The sequence below is a fragment of the Oryctolagus cuniculus genome, chromosome 1, assembly GCF_051225735.1.
Source record: "Oryctolagus cuniculus isolate XC-2025 breed Fujian yellow rabbit chromosome 1, ASM5122573v1, whole genome shotgun sequence".
NCBI lineage: Eukaryota > Metazoa > Chordata > Mammalia > Lagomorpha > Leporidae > Oryctolagus > Oryctolagus cuniculus.
Genome location: NC_142867.1, coordinates 38,008,661 through 38,021,244, shown reverse-complemented (window position 1 = coordinate 38,021,244; position 12,584 = coordinate 38,008,661). Strand labels below are relative to the sequence as shown.

The window sequence follows — 12,584 nt, the reverse complement described above, 5'->3', positions numbered from 1 at the left end:
TTTTTATGCACACCCAACTATGTCTCTTATGGGGAACAAAAGGATTTATATGTAAAGCATATTCTTTGCAAATACTGCAAAAAAGGCAATATCCTAGAGATTAGCAGTTGTGTGTGTTGTTCTATTTCTTGTACAATCAATTGGGTTGTGCCTCTCCAAAGAAATTGCAAATTTATGGTTCTATATCAAACCTAGTACTGTGCATAGAATATCTTTGATACCTACTCTTCATTCCTCACCACACTGGAAATAATAGTGTGTGTTCTCCATTATTCAAATAGGTACGTATATGTTAAATTGTATAAAAAGGATCACATTCTAGGAAAATATAGGAATAATTCCTTTTTGTATAAAAAAGATCTTTGGTTTTCACCGATGTCTGTGCCCAGTAGTGACATTGAACAGAGACCAAACAACCTATATCTAAAAGCTTAATCTTTTTTTCTCTTTCATGTCCCACCAGAGATGACTTCATATTGTGGTAATTATTCACACATAGCCTTTTCCTCATGTTGTGGCGTGACCTATTAACTTTCATTTTGTGTTATATTTGTAGAATTTTGTTGTTACTAAGACTCATACCTTCTTTTGCACATATTATTGACATTCATAGAATGAAGAATGTGATCATAAAGAGATATAATATATATCATTTAAAAACTAGTGACTAAAAGTAAAAGGCAAATATATTCTCATGTTTGGTGATTGAGATAGTTGTGCATAGGTAATAAAATGTCAAGAAAATTTCTGTTCTTCCTTTGTCTTGTTAAATAAGATGCTTTTTGAAATACAGTTAACAAAGTTAGAGACTTACCAGCAAATTTAAGTCTGTGAATCAGTGTCCCTGAAATTCTCCTCCAAGACCTTGACAATAAGATTGCCCCCCAAGAGTTACACTGTAATTTAATACCTAATAGCTACAGAGTTAAGCAAATAAATCTTTACAGAATGAGTTCCATGGATAGCATAGACTGTAACCTACTGAATGATATTAACAGATCAAAAGCAAGTATATTGCATTAAGAAGGGGGAAATTGATTCACATACTTTCATAGAAAAAAAGCGAGAGATGCAAATATGAGAGGGAGTCCAGGCCAAAAAAATATGGCCTATCCTATCCTGTGATGGATATATGCTGTGAGGGATATATATTCTGTGAAGATGATGAATTCAAAAAGCTTTCTTTGAAGGAGATACCTTTCTCTGAAGGGAGGAGAGAACTTCCATTCTGACTACAACCTTGCCTAAATATGCTCAGAGTCGGTGAACTCAAAAGGCTTCCATAGCCTTGGCAACTCATGACAAGAGCCTAGGGTGATTACTGATGCCATAAACAAGAGTGTCAATTTGTTAAGTCAACAACAGGAGTCACTGTGCACTTATTCCTCATGTAGGATCTCTGTCGTTAATGTGCTGTACATTGTGATTTAATGCTATAACTAGTACTCAAACAGTATTTTACACTTTGTGTTTCTGTGTGGGTGCAAACTGTTGAAATCTTTACTTAATATATACTAAATTGATCTTCTGAATATAAAGAGAATTGAAAATGAATCTTGATGAGAATGGAAGGGGAGAGGGAGCGGAAGAAGGGAGGGTTGTGGGTGGGAGGGAAGTTATGGGGGGGAAGCCATTGTAATCCATAAGCTGTACTTTGGAAATTTATATTCATTAAATAAAAGAAAAAAAAAGCTTTCTTTGGTCTGTTGCTGTTTAATACACGAGTCTTAAATTTATCCTTTGCTGTTTTAAATTTCTATTTTTAAAGATATATTTATTTGAAAGAGTTACAGGGAGAGGGAGAGGGAGGGGAAGAGGGAGAGGGAGGGAGGGTAGGGAGGGGGAGAGAGAGAGAGAGAGAGAGAGAGAGAGAGAGAGAAAGTATCTCCATCTGCTGTTTCACTACTGAGATGGCCAGAATGGCCAGTCCTGGCCAGGCTGAAGTCAGGAGCCAGGAGCTTCTTCCAAGTCTCCCACATGGGTAGCATGAGCCCATGCACTTTGGGATATCTTCTGCCGCTTTTCCCAGACCATTAGCAAAGAGCTAGATAGAAAGTGGAGCAGCCAGGACACGAAAAGGCACCCATGTGGGATGCTGGCATTACAGGCTGTGGCTTTATCCAATATACCATGATGCCAGCCTCACACTTTTCAATTTTAACAATAGCTTTCCATTTACAATAAGGACTGTCATGTAGCTGAAAGAAATTCATAGATTCAGGGACTCAGTAATCTAGTTCTGTTGGTCATTATATTCTTAATGAGAAAGTAATAGATTTGTATTCCTGTTAATATTTTCTTTGTATCATTTGTTCAATTAATTTAAGCCAGTGAAATCTGGAGAATTGGCAAGATCACATCCCAGAATCTGTTAATTTGTGGGACAGGTCTTGGACCTGGACTTCTTCAACACATGTATGCCTATTCCAAAGCCACCCCTTAGCCTGCCTCAGTGTGGAATCTTTTACCTTGTAGCACTATGGAAACGTCTACACAATTATTCAATGTTAGTGTAAAAATAAAATAAAATAAAATTATGCCTGTCTTCTACCAACCTCCACTTGTTTTGATTTTCTTATTTAAAAGTAGAAAGGGGCCAGCGCTGTAGCTCACTTGGCTAATTGTCTGCCTGTGGCGCCGGCACCCTGGGTTCTTGTCCTGGTTGGGGCGCTGGATTCTGTCCTGGTTGCTCCTCTTCCAGTCCAGCTGTCTGCTGTGGCCTGGGAAGGCAGTGGAGGATGGCCCAAGTGCTTGAGCCCCTGCACCCACGTGGGAGACCCAGAAGAAGCTCCGGGCTCTTGGCTTCAGCCTAGCTGCAGCCATTGCGGCTATTGGGGGAGTGAAACGGTGGATGGAAGACCTCTCTCTCTGCCCATGCCTCTCTGTAACTCTGCCTTTCAAATAATAAATAAATCTGTAAAAAAAAAAAAAAAGGAAAAGAAGGTTCATTCTAGTGCTCAGTGGTTTAGGGAGTTGAATTCACAACTAGGTAAGATCTAATAGGGATTTTGTCATTTAAACCAAGAATGATGACTGGCAAATATATGACTGGAAAAGATCTAAAGGACATTGACCTACACTGAACATCTTCCGTGTGCCAGGCAATATAGTATCCATTTAATAAATGGATGTACCTCTACTTCTCCCAACAATTCTGTGAGGTTAAAATGTTGCTTTCATTGCACAGATTAAAAAATTGAGGCTCCGTAATTGAAAATCTTACCTAATGGATAAGGCAGCCAGAATTGTTATCTAGGTTGAACTGACTCTAAAGATCCGATCTTCAGCCTGAAAACTGAACAAGCAAAGCCCATTGACAGGCAAATACAGTTACTATGTAAAGATGCTCATTTTAATAAAAGTGCCACAATAGCCAGACAAAAATATAATCATAGCCTCTGGAAAGCAATGTTGATAAGAGAGATGAAGTACATAGCAAAACAAAGAAAAACCAATGACAGTAACAAGATTTTCTCCTGGAGTCACTAGGCATGTTAACATGGTGTAGTTTTGTATTTTCAAGGAGATATTCAGGTTTTTCTGGGCAGCTATTCTCTGATTGGATTCTCAGGTTTTAAAGCTACTACATGGTTGTTACTTAAAAGTCCACCAATGTGGTACCTGCAGTCGTAGAATGTATTAAGTATATGAGTAGTAACTGTACCATCAGCAAAGCTGTCTTTCTAACATGTAAGGTCAATATTAACTCATCAGTTAGACTTCTTGGGCCCATTTTCCTGAAATAAGATTAATGCTATTCCCTGTAACTATAATTTTTCTATCTGGCTAAAGGTTTGTATGTCTTTTACCCCTGCAACTGAAATTACTGTACAAACTTATTTAATACTCATTGTTGATTATCAGGTTTTACCCCATAGTGATGTTTGGCATATGCATTATTGCCAGTAATGTTGTTTAGGTTTTTGTGAGGGAAATTGATCAGTGGTACCTTTTTATATAGACAGAGTTCAGTTTGTGTCTCCACAGATAGTTGATTACTTGCCTCAGATTTAGTTCAGTTCATGAGATCTTAAGCTCATTCAAATGTCATCAGCAAGTGTTATATACTCTGTGCCGAGAAAAATTAAAACTAATTTAAATTTTCAACAACTTAAATTCAAATGTTTTCCAATATTTTAGTTGGGAGAAAATCTATAGGAGCAATAGTGGTAAATACTTTAACTTTCTGCCTCTTCGACCTTGATGAATGTTACAAATATTCCCCACATGGCATAATTACGGGTGTTTGAAATGGAAAATCTGTTTCATTCCTGTAGGACTTCAGTATCTGACTTTAAAATCTCAGAAGCTCTCCTAGATTATGAGTGTGTTGCCTGACTTTTAGTTCTCAGTACTCTGCAGTTTCACCTCTTGTCAATGAAATCTGACGTCAATGAACTAATTGGCTCTTCTTGTGCGTAGGTACCCTGACATGCCCACCGCTGCTGATGTTGTGAATGCTTTAGATCAACAGGCACTTGCATCCATCCTCAGGACATACGGGGAGGAAAAGCACGCCAAGAAAATCGCTTCAGCAATCGTTCAGGCACGTAGCATCTACCCCATCACCAGAACCCAGCAGCTTGCCAGCATCGTTGCAGGTACTCTCATTAATTCTAAACAGTGTCTGAAAGAAGAAAAAAGAAAAAAAGATATACACACAGACACACACACGTTAATCCTACAGATTCCCAGAGGGATTCATTTGTACTTGAAATCATGCAAGATAGAATCTTGTCTTTCCTTCTCTAATGTTAGCTTTCTTTGAGTCTTTTGTGCTTCCTCTCTCCAACACCTCTTCCCAACATAAACACAATTTTCAGACATATACTTTAGTTTACTGATTAATATAATAGATTTTTTAATGTGAGATAATTTACCATTTGTGCCTACCAAGGTAAAACACTGATGAGACCAAAAGAATTTCATCATCTATCACAGTGCTTGATAAGCATCCTGTATAAGATTTGACATTACTTTTTTTAGTTTCACCTTCCCGCATTTTAATATTTTGGGCAAAAGGAGACTTGCATTGCCAACTGCAAAAATACAATCCAGTGACTCATACATCTATTCTAAACAAGCAGCTAACAAAGGGTATGTGATGTATAGGTTATTCCACTTTGTGAATGCTAACTAAATCAGCCTGAGGGGCTTATTGAAACATTTCATCTTTTCTGCTGTTTGCCACCATAAACCTCTTGAACCTAAGTCTAGCTAGGAGGCGTTTTATTATAGCCTGTCTGTTTGAAGCCAGAGTTGTTTCACAGCTGCATTTCATGATGAAAGTTTTTCAAGGTAAAATATAACTCCTGCAGTTATTTAATGTAATTCCAATGGTAAATTCTGCATCTTGTTGTACCATTTGAAATCCTATATCATTTTTATTTACCAAATGTGTTAAAATTCTTTTTAGTGATTCCTATTAGGTTATTTAAGTAGTTATAGAAATAAAAATAAGGTATATCTGTATAGCTTATGAAAAGAATCTGCTATTGGCTGCTTCTACATGTTATCCATAGTTTAGATCATTAAGGATAGACATCAGTTGTAACTGTTTATGATGTAATTAAATAATGCTATATTCTACATGATCAGGATGATAAAATGTAAGAATTGACTAAGTCTTTAATTTTTAGGCTGCATACTTCAGAGATCTCCCAAGTTACCACTGAGATTTCCTTTAAGCAAGTGAGAATAGAACTCTTGTGAGTTAAAAGAACACAAAATATTCCATGATGTTTTGTTTTCTCAAAAAGAGTTCATACAAGCATGCTAACATTAAATTCATCCTGTCTTGTGTCCCTTTTTTTCTTCCCTCTCTGACTCATTAAAATGTCTCCACCATATCCTTTCTGTCATTTTTTAAATAACTCTGCATATTGTTTTCTGTCTCTCATACTGTGAAAAGAAAAGCAGTGAGAAGTCACAGTTTTTAGTCATAAGAAAAGCTAAAATTTTCTGGTGCTGGGAATGAGTGTTTGGGACTAGAGAATATCCTAGAAAATAATCAAAAAATAAAAATCTCACCTGATAACTGAAGAAACTGAGACTTAGGGAGAAGCAATAGTTTGCTTAAGGCTGCAGCCTAATTAGTGACAGAGTTAGTACTAATTTGGAATAGTACAATTTAGAAGCACATGAATTTGAGTCATAACTGGGAATCTGCCTTTAAGAAATCAAGTTAATTTTTCTCTCTGTTTCTTAATCTATAAACTTGGGGAGATAGCACTGTTGGCATTAAGGTAGAAATTATATGGGTATATGTAATAGGAACAGTTTAAGTTATTTTAACAAAGATTATGATATGAAAAGCACATTAAGGCTGTAACAAATGATATGGTAAAAGTGAGAATATTCTTATATATTGGTAAACCTTGTTTTAGTAATACTATTAACTTTTGTTTTAGTAAATACTATTAAAACATTAAGTTCCATATAATGAATTTATTTTTATTTTTAATATCATCCCATAATGATATAAATTCATTGATCATGATAGTTTTTTTGGAAAAGAGGATACAGAAAGAAATGTTTCCCTTTTGTGCTCTTTTTATTAATGACATACTTTGGAACAGGCTGCAATATACTGGGCACTATACTAAGCACTAAAGGTAACATTGGAAATGAATCAGCTATATCTCCTGTGTTTACAAAGCATACCATGAATAAAAATATAGCGTAATAAGCCTCTACTTACAGAGAGAACCTTTTCTTCCTTATTGAAATCTTGAGTTATGATTATTTGGTTAGTAGAAATTTTGATAAAAACAGACTTATAAAACCTGTACAACAACAAATGTTTATATACAATGGTTGGGTCCTAATTGCAGTTTCATAAAGCCCATTCTCCATTCTTAAATGAATCACAATCATAAGATATATCCTACAAGAGGGTGAATGTTTAGCCTAATTATTGAGACAACCATGTTCCACATTGGTGTACTTAGGTTTGATTTCTCTTTCTGGCTTCCTGCTAATACAGAGTAGGGGTGGGAGCGATTGATGACTCAAGTGGTCAGGTTCCTGTCATCAATGTAAGAGACTTGGATTGTGTTCCCAGCTCCCAGATTCAACCCTAGTACAGTTCCAGCTGTTTGAGCATTTGAGGAGTAAAGCAGTGGATGGATGCTCTCTCTTTCTGTCCCCTCCCCCATCTCTGTTTACCTGCTTTTCAAATAAATACATAAAAATTTTAAAAGTTGAATCTGAAGACAGTCTGAATGACGATTTTCTAAAATTTCCTGATTTTTTCAGTCTTTTATAGTTGCCTTACCCTTAATTAATTTGCAGATTTTAAACTGATTTACCTTTATCAAGAATTTCCAAAGTGTCCAACTTAATTTTCATGGGAGCAACAGTAATCCTTCCTTTTGTGTTATGTTCCCTCACTCTCCTTTTTAAAGAGAGAGAGAGAGAGAGAGAAGTCTTTAAAAGAGAAAGAATATACAAAAAAAGAGATGCATAGCTCATTTCCTAACTGATATGAGGGTAGGGTATTTCAAAAAGTTCCGAAAGATGAAATTAGAAGATAAGTTTGTTTTTGAAATACCTGCAGTTTTTTTTATCACAATGCACACTTCATGAACTTTTTTGAAGCCTCCTAATTATAACCTAAATTTTGCTAGAAATGTAAATCATTTCCTTTGTTTTCCAAAAGCTAATGATCCAGTGAGACAAGGGCAACTGCCACACTTAGAATAACAATATACTCAGTAGACTACTATAATAAGTCAGGTGATTAAGCTGTAATGTGTAAACCTAAAGTCTGGTAGCTTTTAGCCAGTATAAATAACTGTAGCTCCAGTACACTTCCATATCATGGACATTCCAGAAGACACATCTGAGACAATTACTGTAACAACCTGTAGGACTTTCCTGTACACATACCACACATGTTCATATATACTCTGTTCATAACTAGCAGCCTTCAATCTTAACACAAATATTTACAACATACACAACATAGTATCCCCTCAAAAAATTGTGCATTATGAAGAACATTTTGTTAAGTGTAATTTTTATTCTAAACTGTTATTGTTGAAGACTTAGTCATGAAATCTAAAAGTTGAAGATGATCTGAAGGACCCATTTAATGCAGAACCAGAATCTGCCACCTCTAATAAATGGCCACATAGCTTTTTCATGTTCATTTCCCTTGCTTCCTATCATTTTCCAACAGGGAGGAACATAATTCAGCCTCATATTGCAAGGTCCATAAATATAGGTTCAAACCTTCCTGGCCCAAAGAAATGATAACTTTATAAAGGGAAGGAAATGATAGTCCTGAATCAATCATTATACATTGTATACGTATATCAAACTGTCATACTTTATTCTACAAACATGTATAATTATTAAGTGTCAAAAAGAAAAAAAAAAACCCACATTCCATGGCACATAACATCCTTGCTACAAATGCTCACTGTCATTATCTGAAAAAGTTGTTTTTAAACCGTTGTTTAAAAAAAAGAAGAAAGAAAGCAGTCCCTGAAAAATAATAGTAATAAATAAACAAAAGATAAGTTCTCAGCCTTAAAAAAATGAAAACCTCTCAAGCTCTTCAAGAAAAAGAAAATATGTGCCTTTAATTTTAAGAAAATGGCTGTGGTCTTGATTTTGTAGAATTGAAGTATGTTTGATTTGTACAGCCTTAAAAATGGCATCTCTCTGAATGAAGGGAGTCCAAGTATTATTTTCATGAGGGTGGAGGCCATATTTTATATTAGAGTTTTTCTGTGTTCTAGTGCTGTTTTCATTCTCTTGTTCTATCAAAATAAAATCAACTAAATGTTAATCTAGTTTAATGAAAAGATCTTAGTTCAAGTTCTGGTTTTATCACCAACTTTCTGTGTAAACATGAACAGTGCTAGACCTCATCTTTTTCATCTTAAAATATTGGTAAATACTTATGATAATTAATCATTTTAATTTTTGTTTAGCAAAATAGCCATAGTAATTATGTTTTGTTTCAATGAATATTGAAATTAATTTGCACTCTCAAAGTTTTTTCAAAATTAAACATACCACTTTCCAATAATTGAGATTTAGATTAAATTTACAATACAGATCATTGATCCACTGATAGTCAAAACAGTGACAGAAAACTCATAGTATTATTATTTAAATGAGGAAAGATGCTTCTTAGATATTTGTGATTCACATTGACTAAATGTATAGACTTATTCCCTGGCTGAAACTTTTATGTAACCTTTATTCTGACTCATGAACTGGGTACATGGCCAGCGCTTAATGAGTGCTTGTTGAACAAATAAATCAATAAAAAGATGTGTACACTCTCAACCAAAGTAAAAAGAAATTTTAGGTAAAAAAGTATAAGTTGTTAGGTGTTACTGAAAATCAATTGTACTCTGCCCTTCACGTTAAGTGTCTTGACTAGGTTAGACTCTCCTGGACATAGAATTCAAAATGTTCAAGTTCTATTTCTGATTTTGCTACCTATTTGCTCTGTGAATGTGAGTATATTACTTTTCTGACCCTCATTTCCTGATCCATAAAATGAAATCATTAATTATTGCTAGGACCAAGAAATGAAATAGTATAAAGAAATGTTTACTATGAAATTCAAAGTACAAGTACACAATTTCTTTCTCCCCTCTATTCAACATTAACTAATGCAGAAAGAACGTGCATACATTAGTTAGACTCTGAATGTGATCTTCTACTTTCACTTCCACTTCTTTGTGGCTAAACAGTGTAATTTATTTTATTATTATTTTTTTTTTATTTTACAGTTAGAGTTAGACAGTGAGAGAGAGAGAGAGAAAGGTCTTCCTTCCATTGATTCACCCCCTCAAATGGCCGCTACGGCCGGAGCTAGACCGATCCGAAGCCAGGAGCCAGGTGCTTCCTCCTGGTTCTCCGTGCAGATGCAGGGGTCCAAGCATCTGGGCCATCCTCCACTGCCTTCCCGGGCCACAGCAGAGAGCTGGACTGGAAGAGGAGCAACCAGGACTAGAACCCGGTGTCCATATGAGATGCCAGCGCCACAAGTGGAGGATTAGCCAAGTGAGCCATGGCGCCAACCCCCATACAGTGTAATCTATGACTGACTAATCACTTCATTCAAAGCTGTTCTTCCCTTATGTTATTTGACTTTCAGGAAGGAGAGTAATAATCACCGTTTTCTCATTGGAACATGTACAGTGTGCCTTTCCACAGAAGTAAGTTTACTTATGAAATGTCATTTGATAATTAAGGTCCCATAAAGTTACCATATTATTAAAAATTGTATAACAGATTGAACTCAAGAAATTGAAAATTGTTTAAAACGATGGCTCATGCCTCAACTTGTATCTGAAATGATTATTTTCTAGCAGTTTTTGTTAATCCCAAGAGAGACCTTCAAAATAATAAGTCATTAAAAACTTGTGTAGTAATCTACATGTTGTTTCCTCCATCTTTCCTATAAAACACTCTTTATACTAACATTTTCATCATTAAAAAATAAAAATAAAGATGTTAAAGTGTTCAGTTATCAATTTTATGGAAAATGGTAAGATCAAAACTATAGTCAACTTTGGCAACAATGTGTCATATTTTATAATTGCCACCATCTATGATATTAGTTATTTTATCATTTTAAATTTCTTGAGTTCAATCTATCGTACACTAGGAGTATCAGTATGATAATGTCATGCCAATTAAATTATCAAATGACGTTCAATAAGCAAACTTATTTCTTATTTTCATAAGAATCCTTCCAAGAGACTTTCCGTATAAGAAGTCCAACTCAGAAGAAAATGAAATGTGGAAAAAAAGAAAACCTGAAGTATTCTTTCCTCCTAACAAAAATTCTGGCTATTCTTTGTTTGTAGTACCAAGCAAAGAGACTATTGACCGTGGCCCAACCCTTATTTAGTGATAATAATGATGATAAATAATGTTAGCTAATATCCTTTGAGCAAATACAAGCTACTATCCAAAATTATTCTCATGTATTAACTCACTTAATCCTCACAACTATCCATAAGGCAGCTACTATTTTTAATTCCCATTTAATAGATGAGGAAACTAAAGCATGCCAAGGTTAGGTAAGGGGCAGGCACTTGGCACAGTAGTTAAGTTGCTGCTTAACTGCAACTTAACTGACTGCATCCCAAATCAGAGTCCCTTGGTTTGAATCCTGGCTTCATTTCCTATCCAACTTCCTGCTAATGTGCTCTGCGAGACTTAGCAGGTGATGGCTCAAATACTTAGGTCCCAGCAACACACAGAGGTGACCCAGATTGTGTTTCCAGGCTTCTGGCCTTGACCTGATCCAGCCCCAGATGTTGGGTGCATTTGGGGAGTGAACCAGAAGATGGAAGATTTCTCTCTCTCTCTCCCCTCCCCTCTCTTTCTCTCTCTCTCTCTTTTTTTCTCTCTCCCCCTCCCTCCCTCTCAAATAAATAAATAATTTTTTAAAAGTATTAGATGATTTACTTAATGTCAAATAAAGCTGTGATTGGAATTAGAATTTGAAGCTAGAAGTCTTATTCTAGAGCACCCCACCCCGTTCCAAAACATGGCATTTCTCTAGGCACCTTTATTGTGATAAAGGTACAGCATGTTCTATAAGTAGAGAGTGATGAGAACTCAGGCTACCAGGATTTCACAGACTGGTAAGAGGCACAGTTGTGTAAGCAATTCACTGTGTCCTGTCATAAATGCTCTCTATATAGTAAAGTTGTGAATAAAAAGCAATGGGGAAAAAAAGCAATGGAAATCTAGTAAAGGACCAATTTATTTCATTGCAGTGAGAGGTTACAGTTAATGAGGAGAGGGACTGAGTAAACATTGTAAACAACGAGACCTTTGAATTAGGCTGCTTAGCGGCAGAAAATATACCTAATTATAGAACAATCCCTGGTACCCAGTGGAAACTCATTAATTAACAAAATAAAAGAATGAATGAACAAATAAATGAAGAAACAGGTAAGATTTTATAAAGCTGGTAGTAGAAGGCAGGCAATTCAAGATCTATCTGATCCTGGGACTTAATATAGTTCTAAATCCCTGGGATTCCCTCCTGTCTTGGATTGTCTCTCATAAATATGACCTTGCACTGGGTCATATTCTTAAATCAGTAATTCAGTGTGAACAAGTCCTCTAGATCTTCCTGATTCTGGCTGAATTTCAAACGACTCCTAGGAAACAAGAGAAAGGAAAATATAACCCTTTATCCTATTACTCTAGTTCCATCCTTTGGTATAACTTCAACAAGTGAAAGTTAAAGTGACGTGTTGGTGTTGTATTTTTAGCAAATGCATATAATGTGCCAATTTTTTCTTTTTATTAGTTAAACCAAAGAAGGAGAATTATTTGTATCAATTATTATTTGTTCAGAAGTCCTAAGAATTTGGTGGCAGATATTTACACAGTATGTTTTTATAATGGCCAACAGATATAAGAAAAAATGCTCAAAATTACTAATCATCAGGGAAATGTAAATCAAAACCATGATGAGCTATCTCCTCCCTCCAGATAAAAATGCCTGTTATTAAAAATGCAAAAGATGAGTGCTGGCAAGGATATTGAGAAAAGGAATCCTTGGGACCAGCATTGTGGCATAGCAGATAAAA

General features: G+C 35.5%; 1 protein-coding gene across 8 annotated transcripts in view; it reads left to right on the top strand.

Moving 5' to 3' along the window:
* The window catches only part of METTL15 (methyltransferase 15, mitochondrial 12S rRNA N4-cytidine), a 223,458-nt gene that overhangs the window by 183,802 nt on the left and 27,072 nt on the right, over window positions 1-12,584 (top strand). For 5 of the 8 annotated variants that reach the window (XM_070072109.2, XM_089310171.1, XM_051852099.3 and 2 more), the window contains one exon: window positions 4,423-4,601. In XM_070072109.2, the coding sequence (XP_069928210.1) occupies window positions 4,423-4,601 (179 nt within the window). Of the gene's footprint in view, window positions 1-463; window positions 1,557-4,422; window positions 4,602-12,584 lie in introns of those variants that run through there. The other 3 variants (XM_089310177.1, XM_089310182.1, XM_089310175.1) reach the window with 2 other exon arrangements.